Below are 22,099 nucleotides of genomic sequence, written 5' to 3' on the forward strand. Positions count from 1 at the left end.
CGCAGGTCCTCTCCCTCTGACAATGGCCCAGTCAATCCTCGACGCCATGCCCGCAGCCGCGACGGGCACCGTGCTGATCTCAGACCCGCTGAACTTCTGGGGTGGGAAGCGAGTGAAGCCCAGGCAGGAGAAACACGCGGAGCCCGTGTTCGAACCTGCGACCGGTAAAGTCTGCCGTCTTTTTATGTAATGCTCCATATGTTGCCTCCTGATAATGACATTTGTGATGTATATGTTAAAGCCCAGTTTAAAGGTTGACAGGTTCACTATGAGGTCATGCACGGAAACCCTCTCTATTCTTCTTCTGTGGTGGGGTGGAGTAACTTGTGTAGTAGCCTATGGCCCTTTTTCAATACCAAGTACGGATTGTGTACTTTGGAGTTTGAATTTGGGGGTCCAGACTGCGTGTACACACACACACACACACACACACACACACACACACACACACACACACACACACACACACACACACACACATATATTTTATTTGAAATGAAAACAAAAAAAGCAGGGTTTTCATATTTGGTTTGATTATAAAAATACTTTTTAGTGAAGAATGGGAGTAAACTCATTAGCAACAACAGCAGAGGTGGTGACATCAAGTAAACTGCTGGTCCAATTTGTTTGTGCACACGCACACACACACACACACACACACACACACACACATATACATATATATATATATATATATATATATATATATATATATATATATATATGAGAAAGAGAGAATTGCAAACAATTCGATCAAAAGTAAAACGTTATAAATCTTAACCTTGCCCTCAGTTAAACTGATTTAACGTTACCTAGGAACAAATACACTCTGAGACCAAAGATTGTTGACCGAATTATGCATTATGCATCATGTTTAACCACTACGGAGATGTTGTGACATGTTCACACATGATTTTAAGAAGCTTATAAAACATTATTAAAGCCATATGATTGGTTGCACCACTTGGATGCATGTAGGAATAAATGAGACTTCTATGCAGCTCTTTCACCCTTATGTCTTTTATTTGAAGCTCAGCCAGCCTGTAAACCTGCTAATCTTGTTTTTGTAGGCCGTGTCCTGTGTCAGATGGTTCCCTGTGGGGCCGAGGAGGTGGACGAGGCCATAAAGAGCGCTCATGGCGCCTACCTACAATGGCGCAAGCTGTCCGGCATGGAGAGGGCGAGGGTGATGTTGGAGGCCGCCCGCATTATCAGGGTTAGCTGTGTTCATAATCATCCAGTCTGGATTTCCAGATTTCAGTGTTGCACAAGGCAAATTGGAGCACACTTTGGCAAGCGTGTAAGACACTAGTTATTCATTACCATGCCCCCCCTTCTACTGCCGACCTACATTTGCACAATACAACCCTTCTATGTGTCTGTGCAGCCATATTGATGTCAAGCAGGTTTGGATTTTAACCTCAATTTATCCGAGTCATCTTATCATCTTAAAGCCAAATATGTAATAACACCAAATGACCCCGTATATGTTCAAACAGTTTGGTCAAAGTTTGCATTTACAGCTTTTTTTTTTCTTCTTCTTTCTGTTATTCCAATGCAAATAGGAAAGAAGGGAGAAAATCGCAAAACTGGAAGTGATCAACAATGGCAAGTCCATCACTGAAGCGCTGGTGGATATTGATGTTGCCTGGCAGTGCATTGAGTACTATGCTGGCCTGGCTGGTACACTCGCAGGTGGGTGCACAAACACTTTTTTTTTGTCAAATAAAAACAAAGTGAGATATTTCTTTTTTACAAAAGATAAAAAGAAAGTTTTTATTTTTAAAGTTGTATTTTGCTCCTCAAAGGCCAGCACATCCAGCTTCCTGGCGGATCGTTTGCTTACACCAGGAGGGAGCCCCTTGGCGTGTGCGTGGGAATCGGTGCATGGAACTACCCCTTCCAGATCGCATCATGGAAGTCCGCTCCTGCTCTGGCATGTGGTGAGTGTCTGACAGTGTGTCTTACCACTTTTCTTTTTTAATAAGATTTGAAGTCATTATTTCTGACTGTTTTGTCCAACGATAACGTGTCCCCTAGAACTTTGACCTGCAGTGTTAAAATGCGGTTGTGTTCAGGTAACGCCATGGTATTCAAGCCGTCTCCGATGACCCCTGTGACGGCCGTCATTCTGGCTGAGATTTACAAAGAGGCGGGGGTACCCGATGGGCTCTTCAACGTGGTGCAAGGCGGGGCAGACACCGGCACCTTGCTCTGCCATCACCCGACGGTCGCCAAAGTATCTTTCACCGGCAGTGTGCCCACGGGCAAAAAGGTGCAGAGATCGAACCAGTGAGCTTTTTGCATGATTAAACCCAACTTGGAAAGACGTGATCGTTGTGTGATCACACTGCTCATACACTCTGACTACTGTTGTCTTTTTTATATTTATCTTGTTTGTTGTATATAGTATGTATGTATGTACGAAGAGCTACGTGACACCGGAGTCAAATTCCATGTATGTGTAAACACACATGGCCAATAAAGCTGATTCTGATTCTGACTGCATGTATTGTTGCCAGAGAGAGAATCTTTAGAATTTAGCTTGATTCTGAAAGGTCTGCACTGCATTACAACACAACAATAATACGACTTTAAGCACAATTTGATGCAGATACGAGACATTGATCACATACATTTTTTTTTTTTTTACCGCGGTGAAATTAATGTCAAACACTGGAATCCTGGGAAAATAGAATATAGCAGTATTGGGGAAATATTGAAGCAATGTAAAACTATTTGTGCTCTTGCATAACTCTTTAAGTGCTCCAGGAGGATTCAATGGTCCCTGTAGTTAATGCCCGGGGTGTTCTCCTTGCCCTTAGGTCATGGAAATGTCTGCAAAAGGGGTAAAGCAGGTGACTCTGGAGCTCGGAGGGAAATCTCCTCTCCTGATCTTCAAAGACTGTGAGCTGGAGAACGCGGTGAAGGGCGCGCTTATGGCAAACTTCCTGACACAGGGGGAGGTGAGGCGTTGGGTCATTTCTGTGTTGTACGGCGTCGTTGCATGACCTGATCCAATGCATTCATTGTGTGTGTGTGTGTGTGTGTGTGTGTGTGTGTGTGTGTGTGTGTGTGTGTGTGTGTGTGTGTGTGTGTGTGTGTGTGTGTGAATATATATATATAGGTTTGCTGCAACGGCACCAGAGTGTACGTGCAAAGAGAGATCATGCCCCAGTTCCTTGAAGAAGTTGTGAAAAGGACCAAGGCCATCCCTGTGGGTGACCCCATGTTAGACGGCACCCGGATGGGCGCGCTCATCAGCAAGCCGCACCTGGAGAAAGTGCTGGGATTTGTCAGCCAGGCCAAGAAAGAGGTTAATCCCTGTGGAACAATTTATCAACCGCTGAGATGCGTTTATCTGAGAATGAATCTGCTGTGATGGTACCGCCAGTGCTTTCATACAGACCTCAGAGCAGTTGTGTGAAGTTTAATCATATTTTTCTCGGGTCCCATAATTATTTTTTGACTAATATGTCTATCTTTCCAAGGGAGCCAAAGTGCTTTGTGGAGGAGAGCCTATTGTCCCCAGTGACCCCAAATTGAAAGGGGGCTACTTCATGGCACCTTGTGTGCTTGGTAAGTGACGACACACCATCGCATAGTGATGTTTTTTTCTTGTCCTGGTGTGTTACACCAAGTCTGTTTCCCCCTCCCCGGTGCAGACAACTGCAGGGATGACATGACCTGTGTAAAGGAGGAGATTTTTGGCCCGGTCATGTCGGTGCTGCCTTTCGACACGGAGGAAGAAGTGATCGGAAGAGCCAACAACACCACGTTTGGTTTGGCCTCTGGCGTCTTCACCAGGTCAGCAGAGTACACGCATGCAGTTACTTTGAAGATTGCGTAACTACTGATTAACAACGCTGACAGTTTGCTATCAAAGATAATGCTGATATTGCATCCCATTGGCTGCTGTCCAGGGTTTCCACAGAGCAGCAAATAAGAGTGTTGCAATTACAAAGTGTGATTTGTTGTGCAACAGTAGTCTGTGAGGTTGGAGTGCAGACGACACAGCATTCCAACTGTGTGGTCAAGTTGCGTACAGACCTTTTTCTTTTTATGCTTACAAAGTGAATCTTGTTCCTTTCCTCTGACTGCAGGGACATTTCCCGAGCCCATCGCGTGGCTGAGAAGCTGGAGGCAGGGACCTGCTTCATCAACAACTACAACATCAGTCCTGTGGAAGTGCCATTTGGAGGATACAAGATGTCAGGTGGGGTGTTTAAAAAAAAAAAGATTAAAATGTTCCGAATTATTAAAGAAATGCATTCATAGTGTAGAGGCTCCAACCTTACCCAATGTAAGTCTTAGAGTCACTAGGTGGGCGAATGGGAGAACATGTTCGGACGCGTGTTCTTGCCACAAACAAATCCAATGGCCACTGCGCTGTGTCTCTTTGATCCATTTATTCTCTGCTCCGTGACACCATAGCATTAATCCGATGTCCAATACACTTGAATTAAGTTATGGCTTACATGCTGCAGCACAACACAGGATACAACACTTGATGTTAACTGAAACGCACGAGAAGCTGACTCGACCACGGTCAAAAACTATTGTGCTTCCCATCCACACACCTGTTCTCATTAGCAGACACTTACCTATATGCCCTTTTGAGCTGAATGGTCCACCCTGTGTTCAAATAAAGGAACTACATGTCCCCATTCACTCAGTGTTTCTCTCAAACAACAAAACCCCATTGTTGTTCCAACACATAGTATAACATTTAATTGCAACGAGTGACCTGCATTATCTTTACTGAATGAAAGGAGGGTGAATCACTAAAACGGATATCTACTGTGCTGCACCAGGTTTTGGCAGAGAGAACGGCCAGGTGACCATCGAGTACTACTCCCAGCTGAAGACAGTAGTTGTGGAAATGGGCGACGTCGACAGCCTCTTCTGAACTCCCCGCACCAAGTTAACACGGCTGTGTCATAACTGTGGATTAAACGCTTAACTGCTCTCTTCTGTCATGTCAAGTAAATGAACACATTCCTTGTCAAACTAACTGTGTGCCTCACGAATTAGAAATTCCATGTTTAGGGAACTGTAAATCACGGTTAATCAGTCTCTGTGCAAATTTGTATACTACATGCTTAACTGGGACACTATTGGACAACTAACACCTTTTTGATCAAAGTAAAATGTTTTAGATACAAAGTCTATGCCTGGCTGTTTGTTGCTTCAGAATAAAAGATGAATTGCTGCCACTTCTTGAGTGACATCTGACCAACACATTAGTATTCACCATATATATCATCATTCACATTTTTACAAATATCCAATTGCTGATGTGAACATTTCTGTACAATGGAGCGCTGCAGTTGAGTTTCAAAACCCGGAAATTAGTTATCATTGTGGCACTTCCAGTTCAGAAGCGTTGGAGAGTTTAACATTTGGCTCTACAACATAATATTTAATATGAGTAAATATCATATATGGGAGTTTGAAGCCTTTTCGTGTCTTAAAGAAGTTATCAAGTGGCGTCATCGTCATCACGCCGACTCGTCTGCCTTTCAGCTTGGAGATGGTGACGAGGACAAGTTTCTACGATGAGATCGGACAACGTAACTAACTGTGTGGGAGCTGAAAGAGAAGCTGTAGGTTTATCAGATCACAATCAAATAAAAAATATTAAGGCACAGGAAGGAATTAGATGGAGTTTCGCTCCTCCTGCTGGATCCCGTTTGGGAGTGCATCACATGTATGGTCAGGAGGATTTGTAACACTGTTAGGAGGATGAAGGAGTTCACACTGTTATGTGAAGTGGAGGCCATACTAAATGATCTGCCTATTACACAAACACGAGGAGAGAGTTGAGGACACTCCGCTAGCCCATGTCAATGTTTCCTTGGGCAAGACACTTAACCCAAATTGCTCCCGTAGCTGTGCCTACGGTGTATGGATGTTAGTTAGTCCTGATGGGACTTGTATGGTAGTCCCTCCCATCAGTGTATGAATGGGTGTGAATGGGTGAATGATGACAAGTAGTGTTAAAGTGCTTTGAGTGGTCGGAAAAATAGAAAACAGGGTTTTAGATTTGATACGGCTGCTCTCAATTCATGCTCAATGTTGAGCGTGGATCTGTATTCTGTTTTGAGAGACGCAACAGCAGAAAAGCCGACCTCACGGACCTGTACTATGTGAAGTTCTCATGTAGCCCAGTGGTCGTCCTGAAACCACAAGGTAGCCGGTTCGATCCCTGTTCTCCCCATAGTTTGTGTGTTGAAGTGTCCTTGAACAAGTAACTGAACCCCCAGTGCGTCACAGCAGCACACTGCTCCTTAATTAATAAGGATGGGTAAAATGCAGAGAATAATTTACCCACTGTTGGATTAATAAAGGATTATACAAATTATAAAAATGTAAAAGTATATTGAAAAAATAAAATAAATAAAAAAGCAGCGCGCCCCACAGTTTGAGAACCACTGCATTAACACAATGCTACTGCAGATTTAAAAACACAATAAAATAAGCAGTTCACTCACCAAAGTTCTGTTAGCAGCTTGGTAGCTTTCTGTTGACAAAAGTCACGCTGGCCGACTGACCAATCACAGCGCATGTTAACCCTCTCGAGTCGGGGGTCATTTTCTCGATTTTACATCATTTCTTAAATTCTCCTTTTAAAGGCACTTGCATATGATAGATACCCATGTGTTTTACATCAAAAATTGCAGAACAATCTCAGCTCTCTATATAATGACGCAGCATTGTCCTAAGACACAAGTGTAAAGTGATAATATGGCCCTAAAGTAGGGTGACCAGATTTGAGTTTGTGAAAAAGAGGACACTTCGTCGCGGGGGGTAGCGCTGCAGATGTCATGTGCTGTTGTTGTAAACAATGCAACTAGTGGAGGTGGCAAGGTGCTCAGTGTTGCCAGATTGGAAATGGCGAAGTATCGTACCAAAGGCTCAAAATGGTCGTATTTGGAGGATAATTATCGTGCATCTGGCAACACTGAGATCGGGTCGACCAATGACAGTTCTCTCTACAGTCCGAGCTTGTGCAAGATGGTGGAACGGGAGATACCATTTCCAAAACTTGTAAGGGCGTAATAACTAGTTTGTGAAAGACCCAGAGAAACACAAATATCCAACGAGGCAAAATCCGGGCCGTTTTTGGAATCCCTGCTGGACGCATTTCTTAGGTCTCGAAAAGAGGACATGTCCGGGAAAAAGAAGACGTCTGGTCGCCCTACCTAAAGTTGATCTCTTGTGAAAACATAACTTTACTCAGGCGGTCGAACTGTTTTGGTGCTAGAAATTGTTTTACAAACCAAAGGTCTTAGGTTCACAAAAGCAGTGAAATATTTGAATAGATTGGTAGACACGTGTAAATAAATGTCTAAAACCAAATGTATTATTATATGGTGGGGATGCTGTGGCCTGCAGTGGTCATCTGTTGGCAGGCAGAGTTGGACTGCGATGCTGCATGTTGTCCTCTGGACCCTCGCAGCTGTGAATCCTGTGTAAAATAAATTACTACTAGTTAGAATGAGTTCACTGAAAGAAAGTAACGATTACACACCGACACCTAACGGAGATCCAACATTGACTATGCTCAAGACACTGCATGAGATGTCCTACTTTGCTAAGCTAACAGAGGTCCAGCTATGCTCAAGACATGAGCTAAAAATGCTAACGTAACGTCAACACTACGGTAGTAACGATTACTTACCGTGCCGTTTTCCAAACACGTAACAGAGATACAGCAACTAACGTTGCTAACATAAACAAACTAACGAGGGCTACGGTAGTAAGGATTACGTACTGTGCCGTGCCGTTTTTCAGTATTACAGACACCTAATGCTGTGTTCACACCGAACCGTTTACATGGTAGTTTACTCGCTCGACAATAAAAGGGTATTCACACCGAAGGCGTGGCTTATCTCCGTTGCTTCTCTCCATGAAAAAAGCTTTAATTTCCGCTATCGACCATGAAATAAATAACCACTAGTTCTGCTTTATACTTGTTATGGAAGTCCCAAACATGTCGGAACATCAAACGCCCTCGCGTTTGGGTTCATAACATCATCCGTAGCCGCACACAGCTCCTCCAGAAACTGCGTCTGGCTTATCTCCGTAAAACGGATACCGCTCCCGCCATCCACCATGGAAATAACGACTAGTTCTGCTTCATACTTGTTGTGTAAATTCCACATACGTCAGAACATCAAACTCCATGGTGTCTGGGTTCATAATATTATTCGTAGTCCCGCAACAATGTCTGAATCACGGCAGCTAGCAACGCGACTTTTGGCGGAGCAGCAACAGCTTGATTCAGCGACAGCAAGACGGCGGTGGTGACGGGCAAAGCTTCTCAACGCTGATTCTCAACGCTGATTCTCAACGCTGATTCTCAACGCTGATTCTCAACGCTGATTCTCAACGCTGATTGGCTTGATTTAACTCGCACGAATTCGCGCAGCGTCCTTCGCTCTGTTGGCCCCGCATCAAACGCGCTATTTGCGCCACCTCAAACACGTCTATCGCACCGCCCCGTGGGGTGGCGTGTCTGTGCATTGACTTTGCATGTAACCTGGTCGCGCGTCAAATTCGCGCCGCGTTCGGTGTGAACACACCATAAGACAACATCCAACACAGCTACGTGCTAACATTGCTGAGCTAACTTCAAACTATCGATCGCTACAGTCTTACAAACACGTAGCGGAGATCCAACACTACTAGGTGTACTAAGTTCATTGAAAGAAAGTTAACGGGGATAGTGACAATATTTGATTAAGCACTGTTCAGCCTGTAGCCAGCTATCTCCTCGTTAGCTACCTCCCACTAGCTCCCTGTTAGCAGCAGCGCTAGCTGGCTCCCATTACTAACATAAATATGCTATTGCAAAGTTCAGTAAATACACTTACCCATCTCAAATGGATCCCTTTTATTGCCGTTGTCCTCTTCATCTCAGGAATAAAATCCTCCAGCCTCTGAAGCTCTGACATCCACTCCAAAAACAATTCTAATACATGTAGTGTATTTGTGAAATTAAAATGTAAAATGTAAATGTAAATTATAAAATGTGATTCTGTTTAGGCCATCAGAGAAGGCATATCTGACGGCCCGTCACTGTTTTAAGCACAACTACTCCTGTCTATGTATACAAACTTGTGAAATGCAGCAAATGATTGCTGACTGCAAAACAATGCTCTCACTGATATAATAATTTGCCGGTAGCAGCGGCACTTGCTAATATCAAGTCATTATTAATGCAGATGAATTGGATAGACAGGTGTGTGCTTATTATTTATTTAGTATACTATTGTAACGTGCTCCCGTTACCCCTGTGATGTTTCCCCTCGCACAAAGACCAGCACACAACTGTATGGGTTCTCAAATGGTTTATTGAACGCCAAATGCCTGCGACTCCGGCTCTAACTCGCACAGTCTCACGACTGTGGCTCCGACCTCCTCTCCGCCTTCGTTCCTCCACCTGCTTATCAGGCAGAGACACAATTTGATTCAGCTGAGGCCAATTAGGCCTCCTTCCGGGACTGTTCCCACGCCCCCACAACTATACGTCACTGTTTTTTTGTATCGTACTTTTTATACAAACATTGTGGTGCTTCACACAATAAAATATAAAGGCTATTATACATACTTGTGTGTAAAAATGTGTGACATATTCACATTCTTGTCACACCAGGTTGTGAATTTAAGGAAAGGTTAACAACATGTAAGTTGTCATTAACATTGTTATGCTCGTCTGACAGAGGGAATAAAATACAGCGCTGTAACAAAATATTTGGAAGATGATGCAGCTGGGCCACAAGTCAGAGGTCACACGTGTTGAAGTGCATGTCCTTACTTATAAAGAAATGTACTACTTGTCTAAGCTACTTGTATATAATAATATATAATATAATAATTACAAGTGTCTTTTGCTGGTGTCAACATTATGGCTTATCGTTTAATGATAATGTTATAGTATATATTCTATTTAATAGTCTTGTGCATAGAAAAACCTTTTTTACTAAATGGCATTCATCAACAAACATTTAGGAAATAATGGAGCTAGTTATTACATTTTTATTTCCAAATATATTCAAAGAGATCAATGAGGAATTATTACAGAGACAATCAGCAATTAAATTCACATTTTGAAAAGGCACAGAAGCTGACATCATACTCTAATCTGTATTGCAGAGCAGTTCATCTGCGAAGCCCTGCTGCAAAAACAATATCTTGTAATCTTGTAACCTGTCACTGTTTCATGTAACCCTAAAGTAAAATCTCAGCTAATGATTAAAATCAGGCTGAAGTACACTGCTGACTTAACAGACTTGCAAAGTCAGATGATTAAATATGTTTCAGTGGTATTTTAGTTTTTTTGAATTAATAATAATATTACATTTTATTTGTATAGCGCTTTACAAGATACTCAAGGCACTTTACATGGTAAAGACAACTGTGGTGGAATTATTTGTAACTCCTATTCACAAGATTCGGATGAGATGCTTCTGAGTATTTATTCTTGCAAGAAGGAACAAGTCTGCAGGACGATGAACGTTCAGCAGAGAAGTACAAATTAACATTGGTAATGGGGCTCAGTTATACTTGGCGCAAACATGCCCAGATAGAGAGTGTGGGCGGAAGGAAGGGTGACTTCATTGTATTATGGCAATTAGATAGGAAGAATGCTGTCTTAGGGAGGTCACAGGTTTCTGGGTCTTCAACGACAGATTCACGAGTTGAAAGTTATAGCAGACAGATAAGAGAGGTGTACCTTATAGGCAAGAAGCAGATGGGGGAGGGTTTGGAAAATAATGTGTTAATAAGGGAATGTTTATAAAGCATGGGATTTCTGGGGAAGTTTAACAATAATGAGTATACTCAAGTTTCACAAAATAGGGACCTCAAAAGGTTCTTGCCAACATGATTATATTGAATATAATATGATGAGGGTTAATTGGATTCTAAAATGCAGTGGCGAGCCGTGGATTGTGTCCTGCTATAACAGCTGATCGCGGCACACGGCGCGACGCACCCCCGCACTGGATATGATATTCAAACCTGCAACAATTATAAGTGCAGTATTTTTCCCATTACACAACCAATAGAAGCAACAACAAAACAAGAAAGATGACAATGGTGAGAAACAAAAAGGTAAGGAGTTGGGCATCTGCAGATCTGAGATTCAATTTAGTTTATTTTATATCGCCCAACATCACAAATACAAGTTTGCCTCGGAGGGCTTTACAATCTGTACACATGACATCCTTGTCCCGGGACCTCACATCGGATCAGGAAAAACTCCCCAATAAAGATAGTAAAAACCCTTTCACAGGGAAAAGGGGAAGAAACCTGAGGGAGAGCAACAGAGGAGGATCCCTCTCCCCGGATGGACAGAAGCAATAGATGTCATGTGGCCAGAATGAATAACGTAAGGGAGTTACAGCACATTCAATGAATATTGCGGATGAGAGCGTTGCAGGAGGTCAGAGGCCAGAGAGGTATGGAGGGGCGAGGTTGTGAAGGGCTTTGTAGGTGATGAGGAGAATCTTGAAGTGGATTCTTTCGTTTTGAAGGACTGGGGTGATTTGGTCTCTGGCACGGGACTGGGAGAGGAGATGGGCAGCTGAGTTTGTTGATGATTTTGCACAGGATGCTGTTGCAGTGGCCCAGTCCAGAGGTAATGAAGGCTTGGATGAGTGTTTCAGGAAAGGGAGGGGCGTAGATGGCCGATGTTTTTAAAATGAAAGAAGGCAGTTTTTGGTCTGTGATTGACGTGGCGTTCAAAGGAGAGGGTTGGCTCAAAGATGACGCAATGACTACAGATGTGTGTGGAAGCAGAAACAAGTGGTGCCATCAATGCAGAGTGAGTTGGGGCCGATGATAAGGATTTCCGATTTGTCTTTGTTGAGTTTGAGGAAGTTGGATTGCATCCAGGTCTTCAGGTCATCTGTGAGCAGAACAATCTCATGCCAGTGAAAGGTCCATGACCATCAATTTTTATAAATTGACAAGATCCCTTGTTATTTATTACCTCCCGTAATATGCAAATCCCTTAAAAATAACACATTTAAAGTCTCAATCACCACTGTTCCATAAAATCAAGTATTTTTAATGATAAACACTTGTGTTTCTTAGCCGAGTGTCTTTCCTTCCAGGACAGTGAAAATGTCCTCTAAGGACTTGTGGACACACTCCACGAATTCATGGACGTTGCGAGTCAGGTAGCTGGTCACATTGCATTGGATCCAGTCGTCATGGACACTATAGCCAGCACCAAAGCCATCAGGCACCACCGGGGTAAAGCCACCCAGAATCATACCTGGACTGGCGAGGGTGCTTGTGGATAGGATGTTGTGGTTGATGGCAGCGTAAGCTGGTTCTGTGTAAAGGCTGTGCAGAGGCTCGCTCTTTGAATTGGCCAGGTATCGCAGGGCAAACAGGTGACGGTCAAAACCTTGTCCTAGTCAGAAAAATAAAAGAAGTGGTTAGTACAGAAGATCAAAAGGTGTGTGTGTGTGTTTTGAGACCGGTGTTGTCTGAAAAAGCTAATTTACAGATTATTTTTCATTTAGTGCACATAAGGTGCAACCCAGTCATCAGAAGATATTAGGCCTAGATATAAATCCCTCTTAATAAATGACCTAACAACCTATTACATTACCAACAGGGAAAGACTATCTTGACAGTATAATGACTACAAGTAAAACTATATCTGCAGAACCACTTTGAATATTTCACAAAAAGCACAAGTTGCAATCCTTTAAATACTTGTAGAAATGTCTGATACACACCCATAGCTGCTTCTTTGGTGAGCTGCACATGATATTTAGAGCATTCACTCAGCATGGCCTGTAGTTGCTCCGCACTGTGTTGTCCTGGCTGGAGAACAAAGGCGTGTGAACATCGTTTTGTGTGTATGGTGGCTGACCGGAGGGTTTCTGTGCGGCCATGCCTGAATGCTGCAGTGCTACAGGCCTCATATGTTGCTACTGTCTGTCCATACTGCCTCAGGAAACCCATCTGAAAAGCCAGCTGGACTACAGCATCTGGACTCATTTTGCTCTTCTTTAACTGTGTCTTGCCACCTTTCTTGAACGCCACGGTATCAATGGTGAGTGTCGATACAGTTGAGTCAAAGTTCTCTTTGGCTCTTCTGATGCCATTCTCCAGCTCGCTGTCCAGGTTGAACTTTAGTCTGCGCACAGCAGAGGCTGAATCCACAGCAGCAGCAGCAGAGCCCGGGTTTACCAGCGGCCGCTCAGTTGTGTCTTGAAAGATCTCATTGAGGAAAAGAAGTATAGCTAAGCCGTTGCCCCAGGAGTGCTCAAAATTGATGGCTGCCTGTCCATCTTTGGTCAGAATGACTGTGAAGGACTTGTCAAACCACCGGTTGCAGCCGTCGGCGTGCAGCATGTTGTGGGAGATGTGGATGTAGTCCCTCATGCTTTCATCGTCCAGGCTGAGACAGAAAAGGGCGCTTTCGACACTCCATAAATCCTCTGCGTTTCCAACAGCTATCAGCTTGTCTCTCAGCCCGGCCCACACATCTCTGTTCTCACTGGTCAGGATCCCGAGAGGAAAGGCAGCCGCTGGCGTTGGGTCGGACAAAATGTGCTTCAAGTGGGACTGAATCTCTGCAGGCTTCAACAAATTCCCATCCCTGTCTACAACGTCAAACACATACATGTTGCCTTTCCTCATAACGAGGAGATGTCGCGCTTTCTCGTCGGTGAAGAGCTCATCTCTCCCCCTCTTGGGGATGCGAGTTGTGTTGAAGAAGTACAAGAACTGAGAGATGTCCAGGGGGCGGGACAGTGAAGACGGGACCCAGCGGATGGACCTTGTTCTTTCACTCTCTGACGGGTTGAGGTGGAAAACCTCTGGCTCCTGGAATCCGGCTCGCAGTGTTTTCATGAAGCGCACTACTGAACCGACCAGATTGGTCGCCCGCACAAGCTGGTCATTGTACGCTGTTTTAGGGTCAGGATTAAAGAGCAAGAATGGGTTGTTCTGTATCAGAGTGAAGCGATTCGAAAGAAACTTGTTCAACCATGGTTCTGAGAGAAAATAAATAAATCAAACAGATTCATTAGTGATGTATCTGAGATGCTCAATATCAGGGTAAAGTCAGAATAACACACTCACCTGAGATGTAGCTTGTGTGTTTATTATTTTGGTCCTGAGCTACCAGTTCCTCCTGCAGCTGTTTCCCCACACCGTTCTGGAAATCCTGTGCAATTTTCTCTGTTGTTCTGAGGATTCACAGTTTAGATTGTTGCAGGTAAGATTCAAGTAGTTTATATAGACACTATTGTTTCAAATAATTACGTCATAAAGGTTGATTTTCGGTTTAAAACTTACCTGAACTGGTCATCATCCAACAGAGGCCTCTGGGCAGCTAAATACCTCCTGACAGTGTCCTCTAGCTTTGGAATGGGTAGCCTAAACAATTAAAAACACTTGTTCACATTTCGTCACGTTTAGATCAAATGATAGAATACTTTTATCGTCCAACAGCAGATTTTTTTTTTTTTTATGTGAAATTAAAAATTCTTTGATTTTAATTTCTCGTCTGCCATCTCTTTTATGTATTTCTTTCTTATCTTTCTGCTATTTTGTTTTTAAATCAGTTTTTCCTGTATGTTTTTTGTGTCCACTGTCATCTTGAATAGAAACCCCCTTTTAAAATAGATTTTTAAATCTCAATAGATTATCCTGAATAAATTAAGTTTACATAAATATTAATGAATGTCAATACCACTGACCTTTAAACAAAGGGGAATGTTATTCAAATTAAATGTGGACTCAATGTGACAGCATTTATATCTTACATTTCAAGTTATTGATCAAAAGCTTTCACAAAATGAACAGCAGCAAGACTGGAATAGTCCTCATGAATCCAGATATTTACAGTTAAAAGTCTAAACCTGACTTTGAGTCAGTGCTTCAACTTCAAAATAATTAATTCATTGCTGCGTGTCACAATCATATCAGAGTTTCTATTATCCCAAAACTAACGTGGGAGGTAAAATACAGGATATGCTTGTTCTATTGGCACAAATAGTGCTCATTTGTAAAAATGCACTTTTTCATAGAACAATTTATTTCATAACTAAATTAATACATTATTTCACAATGGCCTGGCAGAGTGACACAGACCCTTTGAGTCACAGTTTTAATCATGTGAAATAAAATGTGTCTGCCAAATGTCACATTTGTCTCCTTACCTGGGTAAACTATTCTGGTAATGCATCAATGGCACAACACTTTGGCTCAAATACTCGGTTGAAGACTCCTTCTTGCTGCTGTAGTGTCTCTTGATGCCCAGAGCAGCAGTTCTTAAATAAGTCCTGGATTTCCTCAGAGAGGCAACACATTGCACTGAAAGCAGACTGGCCATGGTGCTGTTAGCAGACTGAATACCTCCTGGGTTTTTATCGACCCAAAGCACACCGGCTGAAGCTAACGGTCAAAGGCAAAATCTAAAGAGACAATGAATCACTTGAGGTGACTACGTGTGTTATGTATTATGCTAACTTGTCTCTATTCATTTCCTTGCCTCTTAGTCATGCCCACGGGAGATGCGAGAGGGGAAGGCGAGGAGAGAGGAGTCAAGGACATAGGCATTTAACGAAAGAAACATTCTTTCCATCAGATTCTATGTAGGCATATTTTACACTGGGAGGACGCACATGTGATAAAAGACCTTATTTTAATAAGTTAAGAGAAAAATAAATAAAATGGGATATAAATTAAATTGAGAAAAACAGACAACCGTACTATTTATTTTGTATTCATCACTCAGGACATTTGATTGCATATTCCCAATGAGAACCAATTTTAACTTCACAAAACAGCATGTTTGAGATTTTGCCAAGCAGTAAGTCACCGTACCCTTTCGATGAATCATACTTTACCCGTAAGACAATGAACAGATTTACTCAAAAGAGGTCAGCAGCAGTGGCGGCCGGCCAATAGAGGGCTATGGGGCGTGGCCCCACCGTCAGCCACCCAAAAAATTAAAATATTTATAATATTATTAATTATAAAAATTATAATAATATTAATAAATTATACACATTGTCAACATTTGTGTTTTTGAGCTATAGAATATACCCAGTAATATTTGTAAAATAGGATATCAGCGCAAAATATATGCTTTTCCTGCTTGTCCTCTCCGCCCCTGCACCTCAGCTGCTCCAGTGCACGTATCTCTTGCGCCGTGCACATGCTGGGGCCAGGTCCATTTGGCCCAAGAAAGACGGGTCTAATAAGCAGTTTTGCCAATCACTGATTAAAGCTATAAATGAGTGACACACAATTCATCCATTCAGCGCCCTAAAAAAGACTCACCGTAGGGCCATCCTCATTTGGCCCTAGGGTGCGCGTTTCCGTCTCTCGTTCTCGTCAGGGCTATAGTCTCTCGAGGTGCCATTATAACAACATGACAGTGGTGAGTGCGAGCACTGCTCTTCAAAGAAGACCAAACGCTTACTTGGTATAATCTCTCCTCAAACACCCATTTGAGAGAAGAACTTTGGCGGAGAAACTACAGGTAAAACACCTGGTCCCAGATCAACCGGACCTCACCATAAGACAACAGACTGGCGTGAAAGGGAAGGAGCTTCTGTGGAGATGGCTACACCAGGACGGTTTGGCTAAGCTAGCTGCTAGATACAGTCGTGCTAACGCCGTATTTTACTTTCCATGCTTGCTTTTTAAATCAACAGGGACCGATCCAGCATGGACAGCTATAGGAGTAAGGGACATGAAGCACTTGTCGGAAAAAAATTAAATGAAGAAAACATGAGAACACATGGATAACTCCGTCAAGCTACTAAGCTAGCATATCAGGCTAAGTCAACATCGCTACCCAGCTGGACAACGGCCACAGGACTGCGGTGAAGAAACACAATGAGGTGGATAAAAACAGGCACAATTCTATCCAAAATAATTCATTGTGTGAATTTTCCTGGGGCTTTTGAGTTGGCCTTGCATGACGAGACTGACTTCTCAGAGTGCTGGAGGAGCAAGACAGCCAGCGTTTCTAAAGGCACTTCAAAGACGGCACAAAACGAGTTGTTGGACGGCATGCTGTCGGTTATTATAGTATATGCAAGTAACCCAATTTGTGTTCTGGCTTTAGAAACTGTTTGTCAATCAACGTTGTTGTTTTTGTTGCCTGCCTTAACTCTTTCGACCCTGCCAACACGCGTCCACGTTTTTAAAATATTCATATCTTCGCAATAATACATCGCAGAAATATATTTAACGTCTACTGAAAAGAGGAGACTTCCTACTTCCGCTGCCTTCCTCCTGCAATATCTTACCATGATTCAGACAAGAGATAGGGGCATCGACGTGTCATATGACGTGTGCCAAAAAAGTACTCGTCACACAAAATCCTTCACCGTGATTTGTTGAATCATGTGTCCTTCGACAATTTGTGAAATCAACGAACCAATGAACACTCAAGAAACTCACAATGAACAAGCATGTAACGACACACCTGTAAACACGCTGGCATTTTCATTCATAAAGAAGAGAGATACACTTTACTACGGAGGAAGCTGTGGCGGCGATTTTGGCGACGAGGACGACAGGAGCGTCAGACGCTGAAGGCTTCGACTCCTGCGATGAAGAGAAATATGCAGACAGAAGGGATCCATTGGAAGATGGGTAAGTGTATTTAGCAACTAAACTTTGTGTTGCAATAGCATATTTACGCTAGCAGAGTGAGCACATTTAGCTGGTCCCGCTCCCTTGCTGCTCGAGTCTGGCGTAACGCAGGTACGCACGTAGTTTGTTTACATTAGCAGTTAGCACATTCAGCTCTTCCCTGAGCATAGTCCCTGCTGGATTTCTGTTACGGGTTTTGGTGTGCAATCATAACTTTCTTTCAGTGAACTTAGTAGTGACCAGTAATCATTTATTTTACAGAGAGGATTCACATCTGCTACACTGAATAACATGCAGCCACCAGCACCTACGCTGTCGTGGAAGACTGACGACGACCCGGACCCTGCTCACCAGGTACACAGCTTAGGGCTGCAACTAGCGATTATTTTCATAATCGACTAATCTATCGACTATGTTTTCAATTAGTCGACTAATCTAATGACTATTTCTCATAGCAAATAAAAATAATGACTCAATGTTGGAATTTGAAATTCAAATGTATTTAACAAGATCTGAACATCATCATAACAAATACATTAAATAGTAATACAAATTAAAGTGCAAATATGCTTTAAAATTAACTCAAAATAGCAATCAGCCTCTGAAAGTGCAAACTAACTGAATAACTGGGCTGCAAGTGACATTCAAAGTCAAAGAAAAACAAAATAGTCCATCCTACCCAACAATAAAAGTGCAAAGGTTTCAAATCAAATCAATTCTTTGTGATGGAGCTGATGTTCAGCTCCCACTTGAGGTCCTGGGAAATGATGGAGCCCAGGAAGCGGAAGGACTCCACAGCGTCGACGGGGGAGTCACACAGGGTGAGAGGGGCAGGTGGGGCTGCATTCTTTCTGAAGTCCACAACCATCTCCACTGTCTTCAGAGCGTTGAGCTCCAGGTTGTTCTGGCTGCACCAGGTCACCAGGTGGTCAGTCTCCCACCTGTAGGCAGACTCGTCCCCACCAGAGATGAGTCCAATGAGGGTGGTGTCATCCGCGAACTTCAGGAGCTTGACGGACTGGTGACTGGAGGTGCAGCTGTTGGTGTACAGGGAAAAGAGCAGCGGGGAAAGAACACAGCCTTGGGGGGAACCGGTGCTGATGGTCCGAGAGCCTGAGACGTGTTTCCCCAGCTTCACGTGCTGCTTCCTGTCAGTCAGGAAGTCTGTGATCCACCTGCAGGTGGAGTCGGGCACGTGCAGCTGGGAGAGCTTGTCCTGCAGCAGAGACGGGATGATGGTGTTGAAGGCAGAGCTGAAGTCCACGAACAGGATCCTGGCGTAGGTTCCTGGGGAGTCCAGATGCTGGAGGATGTGGTAGAGGGCCATGTTGACTGCATCATCTACAGACCTGTTGACCCTGTAGGCGAACTGCAGAGGGTCCAGGAGTGGGTCAGTCAGGGTTTTGAGGTGGGACAGGACCAGGCGCTCAAAGGACTTCATGACCACAGAGGTCAGGGCGACGGGCCTGTAGTCATTGACTCCTGTGATCCTGGGTTTCTTGGGGACGGGGATGATGGTGGAGGCCTTGAAGCAGGCTGGAACATGACATGTCTCCAGGGAGGTGTTGAAGATCCCTGTGAACACCGGAGACAGCTGATCAGCACAGTGCTTCAGGGTGGAGGGGGAGACTGAGTCCGGGCCCGGTGCTTTGCGGGGGTTTTGTTTTTTAAACAGTCTGTTGACGTCCCTCTCCAGAATAGTGAGGGTCGTCACTGGGGAGGGCGGTGGTAGAGAGGCGTGAGCCCCTGATGGACTGGGGGAGGGTGGGCTGATGGTTTGTGGCTGGCTGATGGGCCTGTGGGGGATGGCGTCAGGACTGCTCCGTTGTCTATCAAAGCGACAGTAGAACTTGTTCAGCTCGTCTGCCAGGCGGAGGTCGTTCATAGCGTGGGGGGTTTTCGGCTTGTAGCTGGTAATCTGCTTGACCCCTCTCCAGACAGAAGCAGAGTCACTTGCTGATAGCTGTTGTTGCAGTTTCTCAGAGTACAGTCGTTTAGCATCTCTCACCGCCTTGCTAAACCTGTATTTTGACTCTGCTCTTCTCTCTAGTAGGGCATTTAATATACTGTTTGTATTTAGGAAGTTCGTGGCTGAGTTTACCTTTGTTAAAGTCCCCAAGGACAATAACTAAGGAGTCCGGGTAGGTCCGCTCCACACACCGTATCTGCTTGGCGAGTGTCCGCTGTGCGTCCTGCGCATTGGCCTGCGGCGGCATGTAAACACCGACCAGGATGAATGAAGCGAACTCACGTGGGGAGTAGAAGGGTTTGAGGTGGATGATGAGGGATTCCAGGTCCGGCGAACAGTACTGTAGAATCACTGTTACGTCGTTACAGCAGCCGTTGTTGAAGTAGAAACAGATTCCTCCGCCCTTCGTCTTGTCGGAGAGCTCCGTGTCGTGGTCCGCTCTGAACAGCTGGAAGCCAGCCAGCTGGAGCGCGGAGTCTGGTATCGATCCACTGAGCCAGGTCTCCGTGAAGCATAGAACGGAGGAGGAAGAAAAGTATCTGTCTCTCCCTACAAGAAGCTGGAGTTCGTCCAGTTTGTTGCACAGTGAGCGGACGTTGGAGAGAAATATTCCCGGCAGCACTGTACGAGATCCCCGTTTACTGAAACGGACGAGCACGCCGGTGTTACACCCCAACTGGTTTTCAAACCTACTGGTTTCCCTACGCGTGCGTGCGTTGTCTTCACTTCCCAGCTGCAGCGGTTTTCTGTCTGGTCACCAGATTCGTCACACATTCACAAACATATTGCTGGAGATCTTCAAGCCACATTTCATCTCCATTGCAGCGATCGTGATTGTATAAGTGAGCGCTGCATCACAACCGCGTATGAAGAAATACATTAAAGAAAATATATTTATAAAAAGATCGCAACGACCTGGATTCGATCCCTATTGAGCAAAATGAAAATCTACTGAAAGACGGTGGCTCAACCTACAGAGCCACCTATTATTAAAAAAACTCAAGTCATTTCAGGTATCACTCATTTATGTCACATCTCCTCTGTGTCCAGGGAACTTCTTGGTCTAGGTGAGCTGAAACAACTGGTTACCTCGGGCGGATATTAAACCACTGTTGTGGAACTCCACAAACATGTTGTCGCCTCTTCTGCAGTCAGCACTACTGGACTACAAGCAGGCTTACGACGGCAGAGAGTTAACAGCTAGTCAGCAAGCCGCACAACACTGTGATATCTTTTCCTAACCAAGTTTTTAAATGTCATTTAAAAAGCCGTCAATGTAATCCCTTGATGGGGAACTTTATTACGAGTAATAATGAGCAGCAGCATCATCTTGCAAAAGTATAGCTGACTCCAGAATCGGCAACAATATATTTGTGGAGTTCCACGACAGTGTTTTAATATCCGCCTGAAACAAGTTGTTTCAGATCACCAGAACAAAAGGTTCCCTGAGGGCAGATGTGACTTAATCAATAAATTCCCAAATGACTTAAGTTTGCTTAATGATTGGTGGCGCATTGCCAGCACATAACACGTAATAATTTTTGCTCTACAGAGATCGAATCCAGGTCGTTGCGATCTTTACATTTATCTTTCTTCGATGTGTTTATTCATATGCAGTTGTGATGTAGTGCTCACTTAAACAACTGTAATCGCCGCAAAGGATATGCCATGTGGCGTGAAGATCTCCAGCAATATATGTTCTTCATTGTTTTGTGTGTAGAACATTACTAGTTTTCCACTTTTCCTGTGTCTCAGTGTTCGCAATGTTTTTAGTGTCTTTTCACAATACGATCGTCACAAAAGTAGAATTGTTTTTGTCAAAATACGTCAGTGGTGTCTGGCCGTAGCCTCGCGAAAAAGCATCGCTAAATATGTTGAGACGTGGTTTAATATCCGCCCGAGGTAACCAGTTGTTTCAGCTCACCTAGACCAAGAAGTTCCCTGGACACAGAGGAGATGTGACATACATGAGTAATACCTGAAATGACTTGAGTTTTTTTAATAATAGGTAGCTCTGTAGGTTGAGCCACCATCTTTCAGTAGATTTTCTTTTTGCTCGACAGGGATCGAATCCAGGTCGTTGCGATCTTTTTATAAATATATTTTCTTTAATGTATTTCTTCATACGTGGTTGTGATGCAGCGCTCACTTATACAATCACGATCGCTGCAATGGAGATGAAATGTGGCTTGAAGATCTTCAGCAATATGTTTGTGAATGTGTGACGAATCTGGTGACCAGACAGAAAACCGCTGCAGCTGGGAAGTGAAGACAACGCACGCACGCGTAGAGAAACCAGTAGGTTTGAAAACCAGTTGGGGTGTGACACCGGCACGTTTTCCTCTCCTTCGGCGTCTCACTGCGTGAGCCAAGGTGAGCGCACCTTTCCTTCAGGGGAACACACAATTTACAGATGTTTTTTTTTCACTGACGACACACCATCGCATAGTGATGTTTTTTTCTTGTCCTGGTGTGTTACAC

At 43.9% G+C, this 22,099-nt stretch overlaps 2 protein-coding genes across 2 annotated transcripts; one reads left to right on the forward strand and one right to left on the reverse strand.

Annotated features, from left to right (window-relative positions):
* Positions 1–1,078: 1,078 nt before the first annotated feature.
* Positions 1,079–5,206, forward strand: aldh9a1a.1 (aldehyde dehydrogenase 9 family, member A1a, tandem duplicate 1). The gene is made up of 10 exons (XM_079220917.1): positions 1,079–1,216; positions 1,566–1,695; positions 1,809–1,943; positions 2,079–2,275; positions 2,826–2,966; positions 3,128–3,316; positions 3,492–3,579; positions 3,666–3,807; positions 4,104–4,216; positions 4,815–5,206. The coding sequence occupies exons 1-10, from the start codon at positions 1,088–1,090 to the stop codon at positions 4,907–4,909; spliced, it is 1,359 nt and encodes a 452-aa protein (XP_079077043.1). The 5' UTR covers positions 1,079–1,087; the 3' UTR covers positions 4,910–5,206.
* A 6,895-nt stretch (positions 5,207–12,101) lies between these two features.
* LOC306739189 (carnitine O-palmitoyltransferase 2, mitochondrial-like) lies at positions 12,102–15,370 on the reverse strand (the record flags this gene model as incomplete). Its single annotated transcript, XM_079221155.1, has 5 exons — positions 12,102–12,430; positions 12,762–14,027; positions 14,116–14,222; positions 14,332–14,412; positions 15,198–15,370. 5 exons carry the CDS (start codon positions 15,368–15,370, stop codon positions 12,102–12,104), a joined length of 1,956 nt encoding a protein of 651 aa, XP_079077281.1.
* Between the last annotated feature and the right edge of the window lie 6,729 nt (positions 15,371–22,099).

Source organism: Taurulus bubalis, assembly GCF_910589615.1.
Source record: "Taurulus bubalis genome assembly, chromosome: 7".
NCBI classification, from domain to species: Eukaryota; Metazoa; Chordata; class Actinopteri; order Perciformes; family Cottidae; genus Taurulus; species Taurulus bubalis.